At 41.2% G+C, this 27,927-nt stretch overlaps 1 protein-coding gene across 3 annotated transcripts in view; it reads right to left on the bottom strand.

Annotated features, from left to right (window-relative positions):
• Positions 1-27,927, bottom strand: part of wdr7 (WD repeat domain 7) — a 102,634-nt gene that overhangs the window by 49,243 nt on the left and 25,464 nt on the right. For 2 of the 3 annotated variants that reach the window (XM_076758006.1, XM_076758007.1), the window contains exons 16-22: positions 25,386-25,619; positions 24,978-25,271; positions 23,730-23,926; positions 17,429-17,526; positions 11,630-11,773; positions 7,117-7,235; positions 6,699-6,822 (exon numbers count right to left, since the gene is read on the bottom strand). In XM_076758006.1, the coding sequence (XP_076614121.1) occupies positions 6,699-6,822; positions 7,117-7,235; positions 11,630-11,773; positions 17,429-17,526; positions 23,730-23,926; positions 24,978-25,271; positions 25,386-25,619 (1,210 nt within the window). The remainder of the gene's footprint in view (positions 1-6,698; positions 6,823-7,116; positions 7,236-11,629; positions 11,774-17,428; positions 17,527-23,729; positions 23,927-24,977; positions 25,272-25,385; positions 25,620-27,927) is intronic. The other variant, XM_076758008.1, reaches the window with a different exon arrangement.

Here is a 27,927-nt window from a genome sequence, read left to right as displayed (position 1 = left end):
TGGCACTGGAGGTCATGAGGCGCAGAACGGTCCCACATTTCACACATTCCAGAAAGATGACTTTGTATGGGCGAAATTGAGTTAGAAAATGGTGTCTCATAATAGGCCACAGTGCAGATCCAGCTAATTACGGTCTGCATCTGGTATTTGAGGTGGTTCATTACAAACACACACACTCGCACGCTTGGACACACACACTAACACACACACTAACACACACACACACACACACACACACACACACACACACAGGGCCTATAACTCAACTGTTCTGGGCGAGGGAATGAGAAAGAGAGATTCAGGAGCTGAGGGAGAAAAAGGACAGAGGGAGGTGGAGGAGGGGTGGATGACAGGGGGGAGTCGGGAGGAGGGGGGGGGGGGGGGGCATTCTACCCTGCACCAAGGTCAAGCTTGTCATGTCAGCCATGACACATAGCTCCCAGCATGCCTTGTTAACCTCCAGGATCTCATGCTCCTCTCTTCTGTCTGTTGCTCTCTCTCCTCCTGTTTGGAACTCGTGCTTCCTGTTCTTTAGATCACAGCGAGCTCTCCTCTCTTTCAGCTCCAGTTAGTTTCTCATTTTGATCATTTGTTTCTTTTCTGCATTTTGATTATTAGTATTTGATTACATTGCTCATTTTAAAACCTATTGATAAAATGATCAATGCATTTTATCTCACCATTTATACACATATTTCAGATATGTATCATGGATATTTTCATTTTTCAGAGAAAGACCTCCCACGTGTTCAGTGTTTGCAATTTCTGTCATGTTTGTTTTTATTTTCAATTTGCATTACTTATTTCTTAAATTGCTGAAAATTTTATCCAAGCTGTGCTCATGAATTTGCATATCCCTGCCAGAATTGTTGAAATATTGGCCATTTTTTAAAAATATATGACCGATCACGCGGAAAACTTGGCTTATATTTAGGGATAGAGGTCAGATGAAGGCGTTCATTATCAAAAAACTATGCAGGCTCCTGTTATATCATAATGACAACTGAAATCACCCAGATGTCCCTGATCAAAGGTTTACCAAGACTCAGTCAAGAAGACCAACGAAGGTTTCGGCCACAACTGCCAGGAAAACTGGTCAGGATGTAAAGAAAACTCACAACCAATTTCAGCTGAAATACAGACTTCTCTGCAGAAAAGGGGTGCAGCTGTATGCAGGTGCACAATAAGGAGGTACTCGAGCAAAAATGGGCCACACGGTCAACAGTCGATCAAAAGATGTTCCTGCACCATCACCACAAAACAGCCCGCTTACAGTATACCAAACAGCACAGAGACAAGCCTGAAAACGTCTGAACAAAGTCACTGGGAGTTTTGAGACCAAAACTGAACTTATGGTCACAACCATAAACATTATGTTTGCAGAGGAGTCAGCAAGGCCTATGATGAGTACACCACCCCCAGTGTGAAGCATGGAGGTGGATCCCTGATGAGTGTGTGAGCTACACAGACACAGGGACTTTGATCAGAATTGATGGAAAGATGAATGCAGTACGTTATCAGAAATATCGGAAGATGAATTTTCATTCATCGGCCCGGAAGCTGCTCATGGGACGCACTTTGACTTTCCATGACAATGATCCAAAACACAAGGCCAAGTGAGCCCTTCAGTGGCTACAGCAGAAAAAAGTGAAGGCTTTGGAGTGGCCATCGCAGTCTCCTGACCTCAACATCACTGAGGCACTTTGGGGAGATCTCAAATGTGCAGTTCACAAAAGACAGCCAAAGAATTTGCCGGACCTGGTTGCTTTTTTCCAAGAAGAACGAGCAGCTTTACCACCTGAGAAAATAAAGGGCTGCGTCCACAACTGTAGCAAAAGGCTGCAGGCCATCACTGATGCTAAAGGGGGCAATGCATAGTATTAAAGACATGAACAGTGTAGAAAGGAAAGAGGGAAAAGTAAAAGAAAGGTATTATAACAAGAAACAAACAAAGGAAAGAAAAGCAAGAAGAGAAGAAGAGGAGGGAGAGGCAAGGGAGGGGTGAGAAAAGGAGCAGAGGGAAATGAAGTGGAAGTGATGGAGGAGGGGGAGGAGGAGGAGCGGTGATGAAGAGACAGATGCAAAAAAGAAAAAAGTGAGCAGGAGGAGATGCGAGGATGACAAGAAAAGCAAAGGAGAGGAGAAGAAGAGGAGGCGGATCTTGAACAGCAGCAGGTCATTGAGATGAGAAAAGAAAAAACAGACAGGATTGGGCGATCGAGGTAGATAGTGAACCAAAGACAGAGGAGAGAGAGAGGAAATGGTGACTGCTGTTCAGTGATCAAAGAAACAGCTGCTTCACACACACACACACAGTTTGACCCTTCAAACTGTGTGTGTTCATGCGTGTGTGAGGGTGAACAATGCTGGGGACTTTGTTTAATCAAGTGTGTGTGAATATGAGAGTGTAAAGTGTGTGTAGAGCCCCTCTCTATACACCCAGCCCCCCCAGGTTGACTCTTTCTCCTTGCCCAGCCTCGCAGGCTTTCTCCCAGGCCTCCACTGCTCCCTTTTGTCCCTCCCTGCAGTTCTGGAAGTCTTCCGCCCCAAAGATTAAAGCTTCACACCACTGTTTTATTGTTTGTTAGTACTTCCGTGCAGCATTTCCAGCGAGCGCAGGTTGGCAGATATAATCGCTGCTGCTGGCTGTTGTTCTCCAAGAAATAGCTTGGTGTTCATTTGTGAGCTTTAGAGGTGTTAGTAGTCGATTTTTCAACTTTGGAAAGAACTATTCGAGCATTTCCCTCTGTTTCAGGTCTATATGCTAAGCTAGGCTAACCATGTCCTTACTCCAACTCCGTACTTAACACATATGAGATTGATATCGACGTTCTCATCTCACTCTCAGAGAGAAAGCTGATAAGAATGTTTCCCCAAAATGGCAGCCTGTTCCTTTAAGGTAAAAAGCAGCTAATTACACACAGCAGTGAGGATGGAGACAGAGTAGACACTTCTCTCCCTCCCTCTGATTGCAGGTTAACAACTCCAGCTCGCCCAGTTTCCTTTGTGTTAAAGCCTTTTAAACACTTCCAGGAGAGCTGAAAGGTCATGGCCACTGCTTTGTGTGTGTGTGTGTGTGTGTGTGTGTGTGTGTGTGTGTGTGTGTGTGTGTGTGTGTGTGTGTGCGTGTGCGTGTGCGTGTGCGTGTTGCCTGTTCAGCCCCATGCTGTGACAGTGAGACTCCTTCACTGACTCAGTGACATTTCCTGGCCACTAAAAGCTAATGGATAAATACAGGTGTCTTCCTTCAAACACCAGCCTCTCTGCTGCTGGAGAGAGAGAGAGAGTATGTGATGACTGTCAACAGGGTGGAATAAATGCTATCACTCCACACATGTTCCACTCATCATCAGCAAAGTGAGTGTGTGGAAGGTGCTGTAATGTACAGCGCAGTATTTAGTATACACTCTGGTATATCAGGACAATGACGCTGTGCTTATTTTAGGCTGACAAACTAAAAGTTACATCTGATTTTAATATACTTGAACTCTGTCAATTTGCTCCCCTGAAACAAGTTTCACACTCATTTGATCTCTGCTCATATCATCTCTCCTCCCACACTGTCTGCTGTGACTGCACACTGGATGTTCTACTGCACAGCTGTACAGCCTCAACAACGCACCATAACTCATTTCAGTTCTCACACACGTGCAACACGTCATGAAGGTAAGCAAGATCACCTGATCATGCACGGCTCATGGTTCAGCTCTGTATGAACATGGAATAAAGGCAGCCGATGATCATCTCCAAGTGGACATTTTCTGCATAGAGTATCATCATATCTCATCATCTTCTCATCTCATAGAGACTCCTCTATGCTTTGCTTTTGTCCAAATCATATATTCAGCCTTCATTCTGCATGTCAGACACTCATCTGTCAATATGGAACAAATATGCTCTTTCATTATATAATGTGTAACAACCCACACAGACACAGATGATGGTTAACAGGCACAGTGCTCTTTTATGCTGAGGATCTATTCTTGCTCTTAATGTTTGGGGGAAAATATCAGACATCATTTACACCTGGTATTAAAATGTGGTCTGTATCCAGACATGTTATCTGGATAAGAAAAAAAATGCAAGTTGTAAAAGTGTTGTGATTGGATGTGATCGGATCTCTCTGACCACATTTGGAGGAAGTCTGGCTCGCAATGTGTTCAGATCTTAGGTAGGTGTAAAGGCAATCTGTACAATATGCTGACATCCATACGCAACAGAACATTGATCCAGAAATTTAACATAAAGAGCTTGTTGTTCAAATTTAGAGAACGTGCCAGCGAGAAGGCTGAAAGAGACAGACCACGAATGACTGATTAGATTCTGTGCCATGAACGCACCAAAAGACACTTTAATCAACAGAACTGCATGAAAAATGAAAGCAGTGCAGGTGGAAATTATTGATATACAGTTAGAAACAACTGTGTGCACGACAGTGTGTGTTGCACTCATCTGTGCAGCTGATCTGCTGTTAACAAGACATATAATTTATCTTGTCACAGAGTCACCTCCACTCAGGTACTGTAACATGTTGCGACAAACTTACAATGTTGTTTATACAAAGAAAGGAATCACTTCATGGATTACGTTTGCAGAATTTCTAAAATGGGACAAATAATTCTGATTTTTTTCTTGACAGCCTTTCATAAAGTTTCAAAAGTTTTAACTCAACAAACCTCAAAATTTTTTAAGGGAGTCTGGTGCTGATTTGCATGGACAGAGATCTAATCTCAGTGAGGATAACAAGAACACATTAAAAACACCAGATGTAAATGCAAAGACAAAATCAGATAATTAATTATGTAGACAACTTATCGGGATATAGATGCCATTTCAATAGCAGGTATAAATGGGGTGTCTGTCACCCTCCTCTTATCAAATCCAAAGCTTTGACATATGTTACTGCCGCTAATCTCGATTAGCTTCAGAGCTAAATTAGACTTTGGAGGAGGGTTTTTGTTGATGGCCAAAGTTGGGACCAAAAGATGGGGTCAGAGACCAGAAAAGGTTGACACACCCTGTTTTACAGGAAGGAGGAAGGTTGGATTTTGAGTTCAATGTGTAGAAATGAAATATTTGGTGTTTCAGAATAGACACACCCAAGAACAGCTTCGAGTGTCTCCAGAGGATTCAACATATTCCTGACTTTCCCATGATATTCCAGGATTTCCAGGACCAGCAGGAGTCATCTTACTGTCTGTGCAGCACACAGATCAAATTCAATGACCCTTTCACCTCGCTCTATCTCTCTCTCTCACTCTGTTCCCTCCTCCCTCCCTGCCTCCATCCTCCCTCGTCCCCCGAGGTCACCAGCCCATCACTCCCCCCCACCTCCCCCGCCTGCGGTACTGCTGTGGTAACACAACACTGACCGGTGCCCGTTTCTATGGCAACTGCTCCCCTGAGAAACCCCCAGCATCCTCGGCAACCACAGGGCGACTCCTGAACACACACACTGAGACACAGACACACACACACACAGCATTTTAGAGGGCTGTTTCTAGTAAAAGAAGGTGGAGATTCACCTTTCTTCCCATCAGCAGGTGTAACTATAGACAGAGAGAGAGAGAAGGGACGGAAGGAAAGAGAGATGGATGAATGGATAGAGAGAGGAGATAGAGAGATAGATATCTCAGATTTGATCACGTGGGTCTTGTGTGGCGCTCATCAACAGCCATTGCTCCCAGTTGAAGAAATAATTGACCAATCACAGCTTTTTAGGTGGGATAAGAAACAGCATATCATCTTCCCACACAGGCAGTTAGTTACGACGCTACATCCATGAAAAAAGGCCACAAAAACGGAGACAACTGTGCACGAGATGGGTGCAGCTGTGCACGTTGTCAGTGGAATTACAGAAATAGCTTTTAAATCAATATTATATTTCTTTGATGGAAGTAAGCGTTAAGTTCACTGATCCTAGAACTCGCTACAACTGAAAGTAACATTGGCTGGGCGGATGCATCAGTCACGATGAATTAGGGCAAAACTAAACAACTCTGGCTCCCAACACAAATCAGTGAACATGAACATGGCACCAGACTAAAGTAATGTAATGAAACAAAACAGACACTTATCAGGTTAGGACTTTCAGTTGATTGCTAATACTAGCGTGCTAACATGCTCTCTCACAACACCTGCAGTTAGTATGCTATCAAATATTGGATGTTATGTGGAACTAGCGAATTAGCATTTAACACTGAAAACACTGCTGCGCTAGTGAGGGAGGGTTGATATAAAAGGATCAGAAATTGATGCAGCACTACCAGACATATCATCCTGTGCAACGCAGTCTTCTCCCATGCCAAAACCTGGAGTCTACATTACCCATCATCCATCTTAAGTCAACTGCAGACAGTTTCAACTTGTTATCTGCAGCCACAACCAATTCTGACTTAAGTGACATCACTTTATCTGACTTCACAGAGTCAGTAGCCTCAAAAGGCTTTTTCACATACGCAGTAGTGATTCACATCACCTGGAAACAGACGTGTAAAATTAGCTCCCCTTTTAAGATTAAGAATGCTAGCATGTTAGGATTCTAACAGCATGTTAATGTGCTTAGTTATCATGTTTCAGAGTGTGTGAAAAGTCATTGTGTAACATCAAAAACCATCAACAAGCAGCAAAACAAACACAATTTCTTTCTCTCTTCTTTCTTTTTTTCTCTCAGATATAAAGCAGTGTGAGGTACTTACGGGAGCTGACAGTGTCCACATACTGAGGCAGGTAGGGAGCCCACATGTCAATGGTGTCCTTGCGTCCTGATTGGCCAATCCTTCTTAACTCAGCCAACAGGAGAGCTTGTGCAGCCTCTCGCACCTAAATCCACAAAGAGTTATGTTGTAACTATTTTTAATGCCCGTCATTTCCACATTTCACGCAGAGAGTGAAAGTTTTGCAGATAGGTTCAGTATGAACATTTTGCCACATTGCATATACATTCATTAAAATGTTCTTATGAACATCAACTTCTGAATAAAAAACAGTAATCAGGGAGACTTTATGTTCCTTTCGAGATGCATCTGCTGTTGATAACTTGGAGAATATAATCTTTAGGAGACAGGGCTCAGCTTGGACTTGTGCATACAGTGTGTGTGTGTGTCCGTGTGTTACCTCCAGACAACGGTCCTGCCATCTCCTCGCTAACATCTCTAACAGAGGAGGTCTGAACTTGTCCAGGCCAAGGAGGTCAGGGAGCATCACACAGTGCATGGCTGCCAGCTGGCTCCAACCTGCGCACGCACACACGCACGCACGCACACGTACACACACGCGCGCGCGCGCGCGCGCGCGCGCGCACGCACGCACGCACGCACGCACGCACGCACGCACACACACACACACACACACACACACACACACACACACACACACACACACACACAGAGTCAGAAAAGACTAGAGGGAAGGCCAGTGGATAATTCTATATTCCAAAGCCTCTCACAGGCTCCAACAGAACCTCACTGCTGTCACATTAAAACACTTTCTTTGCTTGCATGTGATATCACACAATAAGAAAGTATTGGGACAGGACAAACAATGGTGGCACTAGAGGAAAAGTTAATGGGCACCAAAATAGCTAGGATTCATTCTCGAGGGACGAAGAACATCCAGAGTCAGTACTTATAAAAATATGCACCTGATGTTGCGATGATGGTAGAAGCTGACTGATCAAACACGTTATAGCTTTTGTTAAAAGTTTCACTTGAAAACGCTGCAGACATGAGACTGATATCGATCAAGTATGACTTGAGTTTTCCTAAGTAACATTTGGAAAGAAGCATATTTCTCTTGTTAAATTATTTAAGTTTACCACTTGCTATTTTTGTCTGATTTTTTTTTAAGTTGCCCCTTTTGGCTGAAAAAAACAGTTTCCATATGACAGCAGTGAGTTTACACACACACATACACACACACACTCACTTTGACCTTGTACTACACAATCCTCACAAACTAACAACAGTTAAATACAGGATGGGAATATCATTGGCTATTATTTGCAGTCTTGGTTAGAGCAGTTATTATAATAAAGTTATTATTTCTGCTAACCAGAGCCTGAGTATGTTAGATGGCACTTAACAGGTAAACAACAGATACACAGAACTGCCAGGTGGATCGACAAAAGCCTCGTAACGATACCTTGGCATGATGAACTCAAGTGTGTTTCATTTCATTCAGGAACGCTACAATGTGTCAAAGATTTTACTTCAAAACAAAGAAAAACTTTTAAAAACCTTATTGGTTTTCAAAACAATAAGTGCTACAAGCACAATACTCCTTTTCTCAGTTGCATTATTCTGAGTGACAGATGCAGAAAAATAACATTCAAAATGTCTTGGTATCGCTTTCATAGGGCTCAAATCCCGCTGTATCAGTCTGAGCCAAAATAATGGCATAGAATTATACTTTACACCAAACACAAGAGAAACGTTCACCAGCTTTTACATGTCCGTGACAAAAATGGACTGAAATGCTTATTCGCTGATACTCAACATAAACTTGTTCACATATATTGGACCAATATATGGTTTCCAGAGGAGATGCATGTATGTGAAACGCACTTGAATGGACACTGAATTGCTTTTGAGCAGGAAAGAAATTCCATACAAATTTCTTTGCCAAGGGCACCATATAAACTTACCTCCGCCATTGAAATGTACAGGAAAAACTCAAACCGTTAGGTGTATTACAAACACACTGTACTCAGGAATATGCTGTTTACTGTGACCAATATCAGAAAAAAATATTGTTTTTGTCAAATATTTGACGTCTGTCTTATACCACAATAACCAAATTGTGTCAGCATGGCAGAAAAGAATAAGCAGTCAGCCTCTAAATGCAACATTTGCAACACTGTCTTGCAGAAACCTTACACGTTATAAAACGAAATTGCAATAAATTCATAAACTGTTACCTTCCACCACCACTGTTAATACCTTCTCAATGCTGACCCCTTTTTCTCCGTTCAGACCACTCCCTAAATTTTGGCCTGAAACAGTGAAGCTGGCATGGGAAGCTCCTCTGCTATACACTATTTTTTCTTGAGCAACTAAACAAAAGATGGGTCATGACACCAATATGGCTTGGCTGATCCTGTTTCAACATGTGACCAAAACAACAACTGCTGCTGCCATTACTAATGCTGTTGTTGCTTCTGAGGAAAGTATAGCAACGATGCTGCTGCTAAAAACAGCTACTGCTAATAACTACAAAGGACTGACGCTGCTAATAACACTTTTTGCAACTGCTGCTACTGCTGCGACTCAATATTTTTCATTTATTATTAATTTGACCAGGTGAGTCCCATTGAGGCTGGAAAAACCTCTTTTACAAAGGAAGACACAGGCATGACAGCAAGTCGGGCAATGGACGAACCAATAACTAAACCAGATGATACAACTAAATCAAGGCGAGAAGCAGTGGTGGAAAGTAACTACATTTACTCAAGAATTTCTTCTACTTTACTTGATTATTTCCATTTCATGCTATTTTATAATTCTACTTACATTTCAGGTAAATTGTTAAAATTAGAACTGAAAGTGGCTGCAGCAGAAAACATGAGGGCTTTCTTTATCATCATTGGTAGTGAAGAAGAAGACGAAGAAGAAGAAGATCATTGACAAATAATAATAAGGTTTCTGCAGGGCAGTGTTTTGGGAATAAAAATAATACAAAAATCTGATGGATTTCCTATAGCTGCTGTTTACCCCTACAGAAAACTAGAGGAAATTTCAGTTCTACATATTCCTACGTGTACTGGAAAGGAATGAGCCTCTGTCTGCATGCTTGCTTTTTTTCTGTATGAAACTAAATGAAAATATCTGAGCAACTTTGTTTTAGTCTCTGAAAATTGGAAACTAAAGGTTATCAGCTTTGAAAGGCACTTTATTTCCGTATTCAAACCACACATGTGGAACAGCTTAAATAATTTAAGAGCACATTCATTGTATGGGTGGATGGGGCAACACGCCTGCATGGTGAAAGCCAACATCCTGTTAATAAAAAACATTTATAATCGCTGTTTCAAAGGAAAAAACAAATTAGGATCAGTGGAGGGACACCAGAAAGACTCCATCTAGTTATCTTGATTACGCTTCAGTTCGATTATAATGAAACTTGTAATACAAAAAAAAAAAATATCTATTAACAATAAATCTTTGTATGCATCCCTCTTACAAATTTGATAAGTGCAGTGTAAGATGATGTGCTGCAAGTGAAAACAGAGTGAAGGCTAAATGTCAAACAACTGAAAATTTCAGTCGCTGCTAAGCACAAATTAGATTTTTATTTTATTTTATTTTTTTAATTTGGTCCATTTAAACTGCTTTGTTGGCTTTGTTTTTTTTACCCCGGTGACATACTCCCCACTCCATCAGGTGGAAATTGCAAGCATGCAAACAGTGAGCATAGAGACATTGAAACATCAGGACACATGGACACATTCAGACAGACAGGTAGACAGAAAAAACAGGGTAGGACTGCACAATAGTGCCAACAAATGGAAAAAAAAGACAAAGACCAGGCCATGAGGACTGTGGTCAATGCACTCTCAAATTCATCAGATCCGAACATCAATAAATTCCACTTGTTTGCTGATGATACAGCTCTTTATCTCATCAAATTTTGCTGCACCAGGAAACTCATTCTGGGTGGCTGCAAGTTTGCTTTGAATTTAAAGTGGAAACAATTACTGAGATATTAGACAATTCCATCTGCTTTTTGTGGAGTGTTATTTATGATTATTGTAGTGAGAAATTGTTGAATTTGTAGTAGATTGGAAGAAAAATATGCACTTTACATCCTTTCCACAAAATTGGAAATTGCAAGGCTGAGAGAAAAACTGAAAAACATCTTGAGAGCAACAGGTCAAGATTGAGGATTTATGTTTTTTACTTGATCTTGCACTACTGATTTTGTTTTGGATTATGTTATGTACAATTCTTTCCATTTTCTAATATTTTAGAAATATATGGAGGACTAAGAAAAACTGCTAGTTCTTTCAAATTTCCCAGGACTGGCTTAATTTCCCATGACCAAGTCAGATCACAGTTACTGTATCAATGTGTTTGCAGCATTCAAATTTGGAGACCCAAAACTCTCAATTTCTTCAACTGACTGGTTTGAAAGTGGATTGAACTCAGCTTTGATGGACAGGCAGATAACCAGACAGCGCTGTAGACTGAAACAAGGACAAAGACACTGCAAAAGACTGGAGCTAGACACCTGAGATGAAAACCTAACACTGGCTGAGGGAAAAAACAAGACTGATGCAAGAAAAGAGAAATGAGGTGATGAGACTCAAGAAGGATAGAAACAGGGGGAAAAAAGGTGGGGGATAAATAACTGATGGAGTGAAGAGAGAGGAGGTGAGGAATTGTGATTAAAGTGAGAGAGGGGAGTCAAGAGAACAAAGGAAAAACAGAAAAACAAATAGAGAGGGGGAAAATAAAAAATCTAAAAATACAGATGAGAAGGAGAGAAGGGACAGAACAAAAGACAGAGGGAAGAAGGGAAAGAAAGAAGATCTAAGGAAGCAGAAGATCTCCAAAGACAAAGATAAGTGACCGAGAAAAAGAGGATGGCTGCGAGAATTTCCCTAAGTGGAACCCGTCAATTCAGTCTGTACCTTCGTTGACTGAGGGGATGTTATGAGAAGCAGGACCGGGGCTGGGGGAGCCAGGGACCCCCTGAGGATGGCCCCCAGGGGCCCCTGGAGCCCCAGCAGTAGCAGTAGTAACAGTACTGGTGTTGGCTGTGGCAGCTACAGCAGCTTGTAAAGGAAGAGAAGGAGAGAAATAGTCAAGATGGAAAGAACAGGTTAGGAAGATATAAATATATACAATAGCAAACAGAGAGAGGAGCCAAGCAGTCAAGAAACAAGGAAGAAGATAATGTATTTACAACACACATACAAAAGGAAAGAAAAAAGGAACCACCACATTGAAAGAAGTCGACTTTACAAAGAAGAAAAAAAAGTTGCTTTACACAAATGGCAGTTGTGTTGGATTTACATCAAACACAATAAGCCCTTTAAGAACGTAAAACATGGGTACATTGAAACGGCCTTTGTGAAACAATTTTAAAAACTACAGTAAATCAAGCCCTGGACTCAACTTTAAACAACAACATTGCCATTGGACGATCCTACAAAACCTCAGACTGCTAGTTTCTGAAGATATATACAAACAGTAAGCAGATGCTAAATTAGCAAGACTGCAGAAAGGAATCCTGGCATAATATTACAATATTAACACGTTCTACTGTAAGAGCATCATTTCAAAAACGGGCTGCAGTCTCATGTAGTTTACACAAACAATGCAGGGCATATGTTTGTGAAATGAATTATTAAATTCAAGGATTACAATTCTGAGACTCTGATATGCTAAAGTGGACCAATCCAGTTAACAAACCATTCATTTGGATTTTCTCCTGCTCTGCCCTGCTCATAACTTCATCTTAAGACAAGTGTGAAATTTCAAATATGTCATCTACAAAGTGTTTTGGTCTTCATCTACATTAACATCCTCTGGACAGCATTACCCACATAGCGACAAGTTAAATCAAATACAGCTTACATACATACAAAAGAGTAACACATAAAAAACGGTAAGGGGAAAGAATTGTTTTAACAAGAGCAAGTATAAGAGAAACTTATAAACACAACACCCAAAGAAACAAAAGAAACCTAAATTACACAAAAATAACCCAAAAAAAGAAAAGAAGACATCAAACCAGGAAATAAACCAGAGCGGAAAACTTCTATCCGGAGCAAAGTGACGAGATATAAAAAGAGAAGTTCCTTAAAGGCACATAACTGTTAAAATAAAATGAAGATGACTTCATTTCCCTGCAAGCGCTTGGTAAAGAGATGAAAAATCAGCTGTTAGTTCGGTGATGAACACCAACTACACCGAAAAACAAACCAAAGCTGACACACAAAAGCACACGAAGGTTTCAGACTGTGACATCAGCATTTCAACCCATACTCACTAAGAACAGTTAAAAAAAGAACAGAAATCCTGTTTTAAAAGAGGGATGATCAGCATGTCTGTGAAAACAATCCAGCTGCAGGTAAAAACTGAAATACTGATTCAAATTGTGACAAAGATTTTATGTTTCTTGAAACCTTTAAAGTGTGGAGATGACATGATGAAGTACGATGCTTCACATTTGAACACTTCGGTTTTCAAAATCCCATTGAGGGAAAAAAGAAAGCCCAACTTTTCTTACAAAAGTAAAACCATGTCTTAAACATATATAATATACAATAGCTGATGACATTTTTGATAATTTTTTACACAATCAAAGGCAGTAATAATACCCTTACTGTTCACACAAAACCAGCTAAGCAGCTAAATGCAACAGCTATGAATTTCAGGACTGTCAATAAAATAGTCCAAATACCACAGAGACAACACGCAGCACAGACACAACAGAAAAACAGGTACAGCAACAATATATCAGGAAGACAGCAAGAAAAAAGAAACAGTGAAAGAAAGGTGCATGAGTAAAAAAGAGAGACTGCATGAAAGTACACTGTAAGAAACCTTTGAGAGAGAGCAGGCAGCAGGCTGAAGCCATGCAGTGAACAACAGTGTGAAGATGACGAGAGAAAAGGAGAGAAACAGAAGAGGTGTGAAAGAAATTAGAAAGATAGAGAAGATGGCTGAGGGCAGTCAACAGCAGTTTGCCAGCTTTGGTGTGGAAAAAACAAACATTTTATATTAAAATCTGCTGTGTGAGGAGGTTAGATGTAATTTCGTCATCTGTGGCTACATCCACTCCTGTGGATGTAGCCACAGGTTTTCCTGTTAGCGATGTTTTGCTAGTTTTTGCTAAGTTTACCACATTTTTTACCCCCAAAAACAGAGTCTTTCAGAAATGCTGGTGACATCATTTTAGTTTGAAAAGTCTGGGATTGCGTTTTAGTCTGGACAGGCAGCACTTTGGAAACAATGATGCAGACACCCACATTTGCATATTGATCAGGTCTTATCAGTCATGACTTGTCCTTCCATGATTTATTACACCCCCATCATGTGACCCTTTCAGACACTGTGAGGCTGGCTATTGCCTGATAGCTTCAGTTTTACTGCACTTTTTAACTGCTTTTAGTTTTCAGTTTTAATGTCTTTGAAAAGTTGTCTCTGGATGTCTACCACGTAACTGGCCTTAATATGTCTTTTAATCTGTGTCAGATGAGTCACCAGCCATGGCAGCCGGGAGCGCTGGATCTACTGGAGTTTTAGTAAGAACCATTCATCAGTTCTGTGGTTCTGAGGTAAAGGTGAACAACTGATCAACAACAGATCTACAGTTCAGCAATACTCTTGGACTTGCTGGGCCTGATTTCAGCCCTTTTGACCCGCTGACTGCCACCGTGTGGACACAGCAGCATGGCTAACGGAGCTAACAGCTACTTACAAAGGTAGCATGTATGTTACATTACCTGAGTTGAGTTGAGCGTGTACACTGGAAAAACAAGGTTTAAACTGTTAACCATGGAAAAAACAACAGCAGTGTGCCAATAACAAATCATTAAAATGTATTTAGAATTTGCTAAACTGTAAAGAAATGTATGATATTATTAGGAAAAATTGTGAACTTTTAAAGTGAGACTCATTGATTATTGTGAAGTCACTGACTCACAAACGTTTGGCTTTGGAGAAAATTTTGTACAATGATGACAGGATTTTAAAGACACCCTGGAGCTTCAATTCTACTAATGAGGTGAGATCAGAAAACATCCATCTAGAGATTAGCTGGATGAGCTGCATTAGCTGCTAAGCTAATGAAAAGAATGTTTGGATGCAGGAAGTTTTAATTATAAAAAGAACTCTATATGCAGATGATACTTTAATATTCATAACTAGCATAAGGAATCAGTTATTGTACAAATGTAAAATTGTTATTTCCCGAGGCCTCAAAATTATGATGATGTACACACTAAAGTGCACTGATGTTATCATGTACACTGAAATGTCACACGAATATTGTTTACAACAACAACAAAATGGTGCTTTATGCCACAACATAGCATGGGCAGTATAGTATCATATTGTTTATCATTACATAAGCGTTTCATTTCCTTGAAGTGTTTTCCAGAATTTCCCACTTGTAGTTACAACTTGAATGTTGGTGTGAGAGATATTCAGAAGCTGAAATGTCCACGGGACATGAATATACAATCAGTGCCCTCATTTGATAAGGTGATTGGAGGAAAAACTTTTAGTTTTTTATTCCTTAAACATGGGTGTTTCCCTATGTGGGAAGGTTAAGATTTTGTTCTGTCTCATGAGACTCACTCTGATTTTTTTTTCTAGTGTTTCAGTAGAGCTAATTACACAACCAAGCGATGACTGACATATGTTTGTGTTTGTGTTCTCAAGAAGAATTCTGTGTTGAAAAAAGCTGCTAGTGACATCTTAAATCATCTTGATTCAACAGTCCAAAACCAAAAAAATCAGTTTATTATTACATAGAACAGAGAAAAATAAACATGTTGTTTGAAAATGTTTCTACATTACTATGGACAGTGTGAGGCAGTAACTAAGATGTTTTCAGCTGTGCTAAATTGCATGCAGACACCCTGTTCTCTGTTCATCTCACTGTAAATGCTGCTGTATATTAGAGGGGCCCCCTCATTTATTTCCATGTGAAAAGAGATGGTGAGCAGGGTTAAGAGCGCTCTCCTTCACAAAGCCTCTGACACGCGCGCACACACAGAGACGCACACACACCTAGTTGGAGTAGCTGGCTGAGCAGAGGTCACGGCCGAGCGCGTTCCCCCTGAATGGCGGTGAATAGGCGTGTGGCGTGAATAAGTCCACACGCTTGTCATGCTTGGCCTCCATTAAGGCGTGACAATAGCACTAAAACCCCGCCTATGCCCAACACCCGAGGGTGCCACCCATAGCATATGTGTGTGTGTGTGTGTGTGTGGAGTCTGTATTCACATAGACTCCATTTTTGGTGTGTGTATTTGTAGGTATTGAGCTTGTTGTAGTGTGGTAGGTAGCTGTATGTATGTGTGTGTGTGTGTGTGTGTGTGTGTGTGTGTGTGTGTGTGTGTGCGTGCGTGCTTGTGTGGTAGGCAGATGGTGACGGCTGGTTAAAACCTCCCCTACAGTGAACCTGAGCAGGTTTTTCTATGTAAAGAAACACTTCAAACTTCTACTTTTTTCACCTTTACTTAGTGAAATTCTCTTTGTATGTTTCTTTCTGTCGATAGATGTTTGCTTCATCCACCTTTCTTTTGTTGCTGCGGTCATTTAAATTTGTGGTAGTACCTCCTCAACATTGTACTACAAGTCGAGGCTATGGTGGCAAGGAAGACACTACATGGAGGCCGAACCAGAAGCTGTCGCCTTGATTCTAGAAATGTCTGTCTGTGCTGATGATTAGATAAAATCAACTGTAAGTCATACTAGAAATTTTCATACCATATTTCCAACAAGTACTCAACACTAAAAGGACAAAACAAGTCCTCTGTCACTGCCTGCCAGTATGAGTGTTTCTGGTCTGCTAGCTTCAGGACCACCTTTTCACTGGCTTCAAAAATTGTTACAAATGGCCGTATTCATAAGCCTGTTTTCTGATCTGCCACCGCTATGATCAGTGCTGGGTTAATGTCAAGATTGTAGCCGACAAACCAATGTTTGCTGTTGGGTCAGAAAGTTGATGTGAAAAGTGGTTTCTTATGTCAAACTAACAGACTGTTGATGGTCCATCCATCCTCACCTCCCCCCGAAAGGTTTTGCAGCACTATAACAACGCTGCGCTATTTTTTCTGTTGTTCCAGATAGACGACTTTTAGAATTCACACACCTACAGAGGCCCTTATCAGGTAAGCAGAAACAGAGGTTATGTTAGATGTTTGAAAAAACGTCTCAGTGTTTCCACTTTGAATCTCTGAATTTGTGGCAAAAAACCATGGCCATTGAAGTGAATGTGAATCAACCTCTCACCCAAAAACTCCCACTAAGGCCCACTGAGCAAGGCACAGAACACCTTAACCCCAACATGAGTACAGACTGAGGTTAAACTACGTAGCCTCCAGTATTAACATGTGAAACTGTTTGTTTTCCTAAATTAACAATGTCAATGCTCAGTCTTTTATGTATAATTTTTTTTTTTTTGAGCCAAGGGACCAGATGCAAAGCTCCACACAGAGATTTGTACTGTACTCCAGCTGAAGTTACACCACCACCCTCGTGTCAAAAACAGCAGAACATCCCTTTAAAGACGTGCTGACCGAGGAAACGGGGGCAGCTTCCTACTGTGATATTTCTGTTTTTTTCTATAACTCTCTCAGGGTTTTATTGCCAGTGGGCTGCATTATCAAACCCCCACTTCTCCTCCCTCCCACCCTCCCCACAGGGCCCTGGGGGTGTGTGAGGCAAGTGCCCCCTCCTTTTGTAGCTACCTTGTTTGATCTGGGCCTGTAGCGCCGGGTTGGAAGGCTGAGGGGGGGCAGCCTGCGTCCTGCGAGGAGTCTCCGGGGTTCCTCCTGGTCTGGGAGGCCTGGAGGAGGATCACAAAGAGGTGGCATGAAATATTAAAGGAGCAGGGAGGAGAGAGGTGGGCCAACACACACACACACACACACACACACACACACACACACACACACACAAATAACAGAAATATGAAGCAACACAGTCACAGAAACACATAATACATAAAACCAGGAGTCCACAAAAACCAATTTTCTTATTTTGGTTTACTGAACCAAGTGCTTGAATTTCAGACACACATACACACATTGAGTGTGTGTGTGAAAGTGTGTGTGTGTGTGTGTGTGTCCTCTCAGGCTCCAGCCTATTGAATTTTGGGTGGACAGAATCCTGAGTCTGAACAGACTGGAGGCGTCTAACTTTCAGAGACACACAAACATTTCCAATACAACAATCAATAGAGTGTTCAATAACGGTTGCCAGGCAACAAATCACTGCCATGGAGCTCTACAATTAGCAGTTAAAAAAATGGCGAAAATCGAAAGGAAATCTTGGAAAGCAACAGAGGGTGGTTCCAAAGTGTTATTATGGAGGTAAATTAATGACTTTGATCATTTTTGGGGTTCCACACAATCAGCCATTGAATGTCTGCAATCATTTGATTCACTCCAACTCCTACCACTTCATAATAGTCAGTGCTAAAGTAGTAGTACTGTAAATGAGGATACCTCTTCAATGTCTATTGTCACATCTATTTTGTCCAGGTGCAAAATCCTGAACTGTACCAACAGTTCACAGACGTGGGTATCCGGACAGTCGCAATGGGTAGCAAAATAAATCTAAATTATTAGGAGTTAATTACCATAAATTGATCGATAATTGATAAATTGATTGCTGTTCAGCTACCATAAATGGAACTCAAGGCTACCCATACAGATAATCTCATATTTTCCAGTAAAATTTCATTTTTTAATCTTTTTCTATTGAAGTGCTCAATATTACATCCTTTGTGGGATTTACATGCACCTGTCCTTGTAGGCTGTTAACTTGAAATATATACAGGTCATTTTGAATTCAACTGATGGTAGCTTAACAATGGTCACAAACACACAAGAAAAAAAATGGATTTATTTAGTGAATGAGAACAGTATTTTTGTTAAAGGCCTCCTTTAAAACTGAACTTTAAAGAGAACCTGAGAGCAGCAGCAGAATCTTGAGTTTGGCATGACTCATTTTTTCTGTCCTGATGGAATTTGTGGTGTGGAAATGTACATTGTATTGGATTTACCATGGAAACCAGTAATATACAGGTAATATCATCAATGTTTTTCACCAACCCTTTATTAGCAACAGCCTAAAAACACACATTAACAAAAGTTTTAGTCCATAGAGAACACTCAGTGAGAGCCATGCTCAACAAGATGAGCACCTGCGTGACCCCCACATCCCCACCCAACTCACACACCTGCTCTCAGTGCCTTTAACTATAACACACACACAGAAATGATGCACCTTTCAGAACGGATATCTAAAGTGTCATCCAAATCAAAAATTTAAAAAATAAATAAATCACAAATTCTGTAAGTATTTGAATGCACCTCACGTGTGATTCGACATTCAGGTTAATGCATTAACGTTGAATTGTGGGAAATAAAAAGGTGGTGTGCTTATCTATAGGAAAGTGATAATCAATCTATATGGGTGTGTATCAGTTGTGAGTCTTTAAATGTGTCCTTCTGTACCATCTTCAGATTATGTTCATCTTCAGTCTGAAACTGTTCTAACCTGCTGTGCCTGCCTAAATGTGGACATACTCTTAATAATATCCTGAGGAAGACGGAGCTTGATATGGCTAGTACAAGAAGTAGTTATTTTTATACACTGGTGTGAAAACAGGAAACAAGAGCCAGGCAAATGTAGAAGTGTTTTTCATGTTTATTTTTGTCTAGGTCAGTTTCCCAAAGGGAGGAGTCTCAGGATTTGTCCCACAGACAAGCTAAAGTCCTCAGCCAGAGTTGGTGGAGGGAGCGTTGTTGTGGTTCTTGTGATGAAATACTTTCAAACTAAGAGATCAGGGGTACTTCTTTTCCAACTCTAGTACACAGCTAGGAAGCTTTTCTTCTGTCATAAATGTAAGATAAGGAACATGAAAAAGCCAAAAACCCAAACACCTTCAAATATTCAGAACCACTGGTTTGGAGTGTCGAAGTGGATAGCTGGAGAGAAGATCCTTGTTTGAGTTTTAAGAAGTCTTCAGCTTCAATCTGTAGCTGCACAATCACCCTTTCTGATCTGGACATACCACAGGAGAGGAGTTCTTTGTAAGAAAGAAGTAAAAAGCTTCAAAAAGTTTTTCAAGCTGTGCTGTGTCCTCTGTCCCCCTGCTGTGGTGCTCTTTGTTTCTGATGTATAGACCTGAAAGACTTGAAAATGAATTTGAACTACAAATTTGCTTCAGGAGACTTAAGAATCGACTTCCCTCAAGGACTTGAGACTGAGTTAGGCGAGACTTTAGAATTGAACTGGTCTTTATTGGCCTTAGACTTGAATTGGACTTGCTCTCAAGAACTTCAGACTTGACGTGGACTTGCCTTCAAGAAACTCAGAGTAGACTTGAGGCTTGCCTTAAAAAGACTTGAAATTTGACTTGAGACTTGACCTTCCAGTGCACATGAACACCAAGGATCACGCACCCAGTCAAAGTTCATAAAATCGAGAACTTGCAGATGAGATGAGAGATAAGGTCAGAAAGTGTGCTGCTGTTTGAATGTTCCTTGAACAAGGCAAACATCTCAAGCCTGCCCGTTCCACCAGGGAGTGCCAGAGTGTGAGTTTAGATCTGAAGACACGCAATTTATCAGATGAGGCAACAAGATTTTCTTATCTGCATCAAGTTAATAGAGATGCCAAAAAATGTTGGCCAAGTAAAGAAATTTCACGCACCGTTGCACATCTGCAATCACAATTCTTCCCATAATTCATTGTCCCGAAACCGTCCCCCATGAAAGCCAGCAGACAGCTGTGCTTTGCAACAAGGTATTACCTCCCACTCCCATTTTCTCAATCGAAAAAAGGCGTGACTTTAACCCTCAGTGAAATTAACAATTTTCACCGTTCTGTCCAATATATCTCAAAGATCTTTCAGCAGCATCTTTGCAACCAGTACCTCCCTTTGAAGGAAGCTGTGAGTGGTTTGCACATTCGGGTTTTGCACTCTGACCTTGCTGATGAAACCCTTGGCACTACCCATCATGGTAGCGGCTCCATCAGTGCAGGTACTGATACGGCTCTTCCAATTCAATCCCCTTTGTTCAAGGGGGGACTGGTTGCTCAGAACCAATGCTTGATTTGACAATTTCACACCAGAGATGAAATCATAGAAGACTTAGCTGTCATTACACGTCTTTTCTTTATCTTGCTGCTAGCCTCAACTACTCTCACTGCTGGTCTACAACTCAATGACACAGTTGATGATTCAGAGAGATCTGATTCTGGCCCCTTAAAAAACATTCCATGCTAGTTTGTGTGCGCTGACTGCTTCACTCTGCCTCTCATAGCTGCCAGCAACATGCGGTAATGAAACAAAAACACGTACGGCATCTATGTAGTGCACAGTGAAATAGTCATTCACTGACCATGATATTGTAAAATGAAGAAAGGAGCATGTGAGACAAATTTTGATCATGTATGAGTTCCCAAAAGATCTGCATTTTCATTCTAAGCTGTAGCTATAGCTTTTTTTATATCTTCAATGTCAGAATATTTTTTGAAGGCACCCCTGATGAAGCCAGATGGAAACCTGGTTGAGAAAAGCTGACGTAGGAAGTGGCGTGGGGGGTCAGGGGACACGCTCAATGTAGCATAGACAGCAATGTAGAGCTGGTATTCAGAGCTAATGAACAGCTACTGTCAGACTCTGCTGAAAGGACAGTCTGGTGGAGCTTTGACGGTCACTAGAAGCGCATTTATGGCACTGTAAGAGAGTCACTGTGTGGGTACCTGTGTTGTATCTGAGCTACTACAAGAGGCTCTCCAATGTGTGTCTGTGAGGGATTGTCAGTTACTGCCATTTATCGCAGGTAAAACTACTGTCTATGAGCCCTGAATATCTTGTTAAGCTCTGAATATAGCACAGTTATCAGTGTGCCCATGTGTTGTGTTCACTGCCACTGAAGAGAAACAAATACATCGTCTAACCAGCAGCAGAGAACTCAGCTGAACGGAATTTTCAAATCCTTGCAAACAGAGAACTGCTCTTTGTTCAGAGACCAATTTATATCTGGATTTATTTGGAATAAGAAAAAACACTGAATACATAAAGGTATGTTGCAGTAACACCATCAACAGGGTGCACTGTCTCTCCCTAACATTCGAAGTTATTACTGGGCTGATAACATAAGGACTATGTTATATTGGAAAGAGTTTCCATCCTATGGCACTGCCCCAAATGGTTACAATTGGCTGAAGGATCTTTAAAACCATCCATGGCTCTAACAACACGGCTCTTATTATAGACTTCAGGTCCTATTAAGCACTAATGTAAGATAAGACTCCACTGAGGAACAGAAGTCCTATCCAACCTGTACTCATTTCACCATAACCTTAGGAGATGTTTAAGTGGCTTTTGAGCGACTGTATGAAATCAACTTAAGAGCAATGAAAGCTTGAGGCTGCACAGAGGCTAAACTACAGAGCCAGTAAAAGAGATTTGTGTTATGTTTAACCAATGAATTTAACAACATGATTAACAAGAAGTTAAAGACTAAAAACAGGTGCAGTAAAAATCAGACGAGGCTGATTAAAATAACATTTCACTGTCGTTCTCCCTGCATCTCTCTCTCTCTCTTGTTCCCATTCTCTCTCTTTCTTTCTTGCTCCCTCTCTCTCTCTGTTTTCCAGTCCAACTCTTCCTCGCTTGTCCTCCCTACAGGGTTATTCTGCACAAGTCTGAGGTGGAACAGAGCCAATTATTACAGATTTCATTGTATTTCTAACCAATTTATTCAATTAAGATGATTAAACACAAGTTAAAGACTAAAAACAAGTGAAATAAAAATCTCTCTCTCTCCCTCTCTCTCCCTCTGTCTCTCCCTCTCTCTCCCTCTCTCTCCCTGCAGGGTTATTCTGTCCAGAATGACGAAAGTATGAAATGTTGTGTTGGTGTTACAACAGCTGGACCTCGACCTCCATGTTCAATCTTTCACAACACAATGAGAGCTCAGACAGACTAAACAATCAGCTTCACAAACCACACACACACACACACACACACTCAACCACACACAGACTTGACAGTATTTGCACTTCAGCTGCTCCTGGTATCTTTGTGTATGTGAACAGAGTCTCGGTTTCTGTGCTTTGAATTCAGTTATTGTTCTCGCTTGTTTGGCTTGTTATTTTCTTCTTGAGCTGGAATCACTGATGACGAAATAAGGGTGTGTTTTCCTGCCTGGAGAATCCAGATACTGTATATTAAGTCTGAGTTTAGTTTTTCTTTTTGATGTCTGTGTATAAAGCATTAAACTAATATTTGAATTAAACAGGAAACATTTGTGGGACACCTAAGATCAGTCCCACTGAAGAACATATCTGTGTTTAAACCAAATGCATGGTTCTGTTTTTGTGGGCAACACTCCAAAGACTGTGAAGCTACATGGACTGATGATGATTTATGTCCACTCGTCTCAAAACTGATGCAGAGTTTTCACACACTGTGCATCAGCCCAGACATCTAACTGACACCAGCCAGGATGATCCCCAGCTGAGTGTTGAAGTCAGCTGAAGTGTGTGTCCAACTGCAGTTCCTCTAATGGCGACTACACGCTGCTCAAGGAAAACTGACTGTATTGAAGGGAATAGGAAAACCTCAAACTTCTGCATTGAGTTTTATCTCAGAAGATCATTTCACTTTTTCTAGGGCAATTCCAAGTGGAGATTCAGATAAAATATAGTTTGATTCAATCTGGAACAGGTGTTTTTTTTTTTTTGGTTTTTTTTTTTTGGCCGCTTTGAGGCAGAAGAGCTCCACAGCAAGCTTATAGTTCCCCTCCACTCCAAAATATTTTCATTTTAAGATAGTTTTTCTTCTTGTTAGTGCAGTTGAACATTTGAGCTACAGAGAACAGGATGATGTGTGTGCATAGTTTGAGAAGGGACCTTCACCTGTCATCCAGCATTTTAAAAAACATAGAAAAGCTTATTCAAATGTAGTACGTCTGTGCGTGTGTGTGTGTGTGTGTGTGTGTGTGTGTGTGTGTGCGTGTGTGTTACCTGGCTGGTGCTTTCTTCATGTGCTCTCCGACAAAGGTAGCATTGGTCATGCCCATCAGAGTGTTGGCCAGTGAAATTACAGACAGGAGGTGCTGTGTGGTGACGGCCCTTGACACGCCATACGTCCCCTTCCCCACAATGTCCGTCAGAGTCAGCTTCAGACCCGTTGCCAGGGACAACTGCCGCAGTAAGGACTCCTGGGAAACAGATGCAGACAAATGAACCCTGTAAACCTGTAAATACTGGCGTGTAGTACGAACAGATCAACATGAGTGACCTGTCATGTGCCTTATCTGGGCCGTGTGTTCCACTCAGCTCAGACACACTTACATACCGCAGCTAAACATACTGTATCGTGTTTGCTGTCAGCTCTCACCAATATTAGAAAATACCAGCTGCTGTGTCAACATCTGAAAAAGTATCTGAAAGCCAGAATCGACTCTGTACGTGTACTGGTGAAGGACTTAATGACACTGGTATTTTATTCTTCTATTATATGATCATTGGAAGTGAAGCGCTTTGTAACTTCATTCTGCTAAGTGCTGTTTGCATAAGATAATATAAACGCTTTGGAAGAACATGATGGAATATAAAAATGGATGTGAAATGTATGGAATACAGCAAGATCCCATCTTAACCGCCTGTTATGTGTGATTACTTGGTGGCATTTAATATTTTGGGCCAGACACCAATTACTGATTTCACTGCCAGTTGTCCTACTGATTATGTTCTCAATTAATCAAATCATGATTTAGCCTTACAAAATGTCAAAAATAAGTGATGATGTCTTTGTCTGAGACTCTTTGGAAAATAATTTATAAGAAAAGCAGGAAATTCTCATATCTGAGCAGCTACACTCATAAATAAACATGAATGAAAAACTAATGAACTATCAAAAGTGTAGTTCATTACTTTTCTCTTATTTGCATTTGAAAATGAAAATAAAATGACTTTCTTTTTTCTTTGAATCATCCTTGTTGTAATTGTTTTCTAAACCTTTCTCTTCTTCTTGTATTCTCACATGCACTGTATGTTTGTGCATTTGTATCTTGTAATATGTTTGAAATGAAGGAGTTCCACATTTTTTATATATTTACCTTCTCCTTAGAGAAAAATTTCATAATAAAAATTGTACCCTGAAGTAGAGTGGAGGTTTGTACTTGATTGTTAAACTCTGGACACGTTGGAGGTCTGTGTGATGGAACCTGATGAGTGTACTGCGAACACAGGTGACACCGGACAGACTACCTTGAAGGTGGGCAGCATGAGGGACATGTGACCTCCTCTGGAGATCAGGCCGAAGGAGATGGGGCAGTGCGGTCTGAGCATGCCCAGTCGCTCCAAACAGATGCTGTCCAGCTGTTCGTTGAGACCCCAGGCGTGCAGGCAGGACATGAAGAGCTTGGCCGTGTCCATGGTCAGGTTGTACTCCAGCAGACTCAGAGACTTGGACTTCTCCTCTCGCCTCCTCATCTCCTCCTCTTCCTCTTCATCTTCGTCCAACAGATGCTCCTTGATGGTCTCCTTCATTGTCTCCTTCACCTAGTAGTGTGAGACAACGATGGAGGTAAAAGAGGGTAAATAATAGAGAAAAAAAAACGACACAAAATCCTCATCCTATCACACGTCTAAGCTTTCTCTTTTGTGTTTACTGACCTGTTTGAAGATCTTGTTGGCCAGGAACGACCCCCCCTTGTCAGCTCCAGCCTGGCTCTTCTGCAGAGTCTCTGGAGACACCAGCGTGGGGTTGGGTCTCTGTGCTTCCTCTGTCAGCAGCTGGATGATCACCGCCTCCACGTCAAAGAACAGCACATGCATGTCAGGATCTGTCAGGTTGGTCTTCATCGCCTGGACCACCAGGGCATTGTGGGAGTATTTCGGCAGGTTGCCCTGGAGAAGAGAGAGAATTTTCAAAAAATAAGACTTAAAGAAAACAGAGATGAATGTCAGATGGTGGTTCCAATGTTGTGCACATGCTGTGTTTTGTTGCTGTAGAGAAAGGAGTCAGATGGTAGAGCTCCCTCTGGGGACATTCAATCTGTCACCTGGCCGGCCAGTCACAGTCCACACGTCCTTCTTTATGACGAGCCACATCTAAATGTCACAATCTGGAGAATTCTTTAAGCATCTTTCCAATTATTCTGATGGCAGAACTTTTTCTTTGTAGGAAAATTAAACAACCCCAGTGAACATTGGTCGTCTTCACCTGATGGATGGAAATGTAACATCATGCATCAGATCTAAAATGCAATATTGAGGCCTGAGGCAAAGGCTACTGAGAGCTAGAACCCAACAATGCACTATGTCTCTCAAGTGGTACTCCAGTGATTTAGAATTGCACTTGGAGTTGCAGTGGGGGACATTTGAGAGACATATTAAAATCAGAATTACCGCCTTGTGGCTGTGTAACACTACCAACCAATCAAGCTGCAGTTGACATCCATGTCTGTCCAGACTCTTTTCACACATGTAATGAAGACATTGAAAGAATTTCATAAAAGGTAGTTATTGTACCTAATCAGTTCAACCTAGAGGCCAAATGAACATTGGCCAAATTTGAAGAAATTCCCTCAAGGTATTCCTGAGATATCACATTCATGAGAACGCACAGACGTTTGTCCATCTGGACAACCCGCAGTGATTATCTAATGAATCAAATGAAGTCTAATATTCACTATCTTTTTAGCTCTGATTGGGTCTCTACCAACTCATGAGAAAAATATGAGCCATGCAGTAAATGTGTATGAGTAACTATGAGCTAAAGGAGGGTAAAACTAATTTAATTAATTGATCAAAAATCCAACCTGGACTGTGAACAAACACATTTCTTAAGAGAACAATACTACTTTACACACACACACACACACACACAAACACACAAACACACAAACACACACACACACACACACACCATTAGCGATGATTGCCACCAATATCAACACATTGCTCGATTTTAATTTCATTAGTAGAGGCACCAGCGTGGAGCTGCATGTATAACAGGGCTGTTTGTTTACATGTTAATGACCTGATGACTGCAATCAGACAAGCGTGATTCTGTTAGAGTTTGACAATGGGGGGGGGGTGATTAAGACAAGAATGAAGTGAGGAAATAAAGGAAATAAAGGAAAAAAATGGCAAAACTGGACTTAAAGTCATGAAGAACTTTCCATTTGCTGTCCTGAACTCTCACAACCGTTTCCTTCTATATGAGAAACAATGCGTTGAGTTTAGTCTTAAGTCAGATGCATCACTTTTCAGATTTACATTGGTCACCCCCAACTAATTTTATAATCAGGCCAAAAAAAAGTTGTAAGTAAAAATTTAGCGCTGCCTGTCTTATCTGAATAAACTGTGGGACCAAACCAACCAGACGGTGCACGCTTACATTCTGCTGTCACAGCACCTGACAATGCTACAAACAAGGAAGAATTCAGGAATTTCAGAGACACTGAATCATTTTCTGCAGATGTCCTATTGTTTGTTTCTGCATGTCTGAAAAATGCTTCAGATTCATGCGTTTCCTCCATATTGCCACTATTACAGCTGTAATGAATGAATACTTCTCTGTGTTGCACATTCTGGTTTCGGAAACACTGTTTTAAACCTTTCATGCCATTAAAGCTCACTGCATTGAACTGGACTGAGTGACAGAGACGGAGAGAGGGAACAATAATTAGCTGTGGAGACTCATGACTGACCGAGAGACACAATACACCTGCAGCTGGGACACACACACATGCATGCATGCACACACACTCAGACATAGAGGAGCAGCATCACAGCTTTGACAGGAAAGTCTGTTTGATTCTAGTCAAATATTCCCCACAAAGACGGCCGACGGAGCCCTGACTACATTTTTACCTGTGAACACTGAACTGAACACAGCGGACACAATTTGTGTGTTGTTAGATGTCTCTGATTTTTACCTAAAAAAAAAAAAAAACGACATTTGTGCCTGATCCCCATGTGTCAGAGTGTGTGTGTGTGTGTGTGTGTGTGTGTGTGTGGGTGCCTGTGTCTGCTGTTTTGGTGGATGAACACTGCCATCTAAAGGCAGACAGCCACACTACACTCACACAGGGACACACGCGCACACACAAACACACACACTTTGTTTGAGGGTTTTGTGATTGACCTGATAACAAATGTTTCCTGAGGCTAAAGGAGCTCAAACAGATACAGAAGTTTGGTTTTGATG

The sequence above is a fragment of the Chaetodon auriga genome, chromosome 19, assembly GCF_051107435.1.
Source record: "Chaetodon auriga isolate fChaAug3 chromosome 19, fChaAug3.hap1, whole genome shotgun sequence".
NCBI lineage: Eukaryota > Metazoa > Chordata > Actinopteri > Chaetodontiformes > Chaetodontidae > Chaetodon > Chaetodon auriga.
Note: the sequence above shows the minus strand (reverse complement) of the source record. Positions and strands in the feature narration are given on the sequence as shown.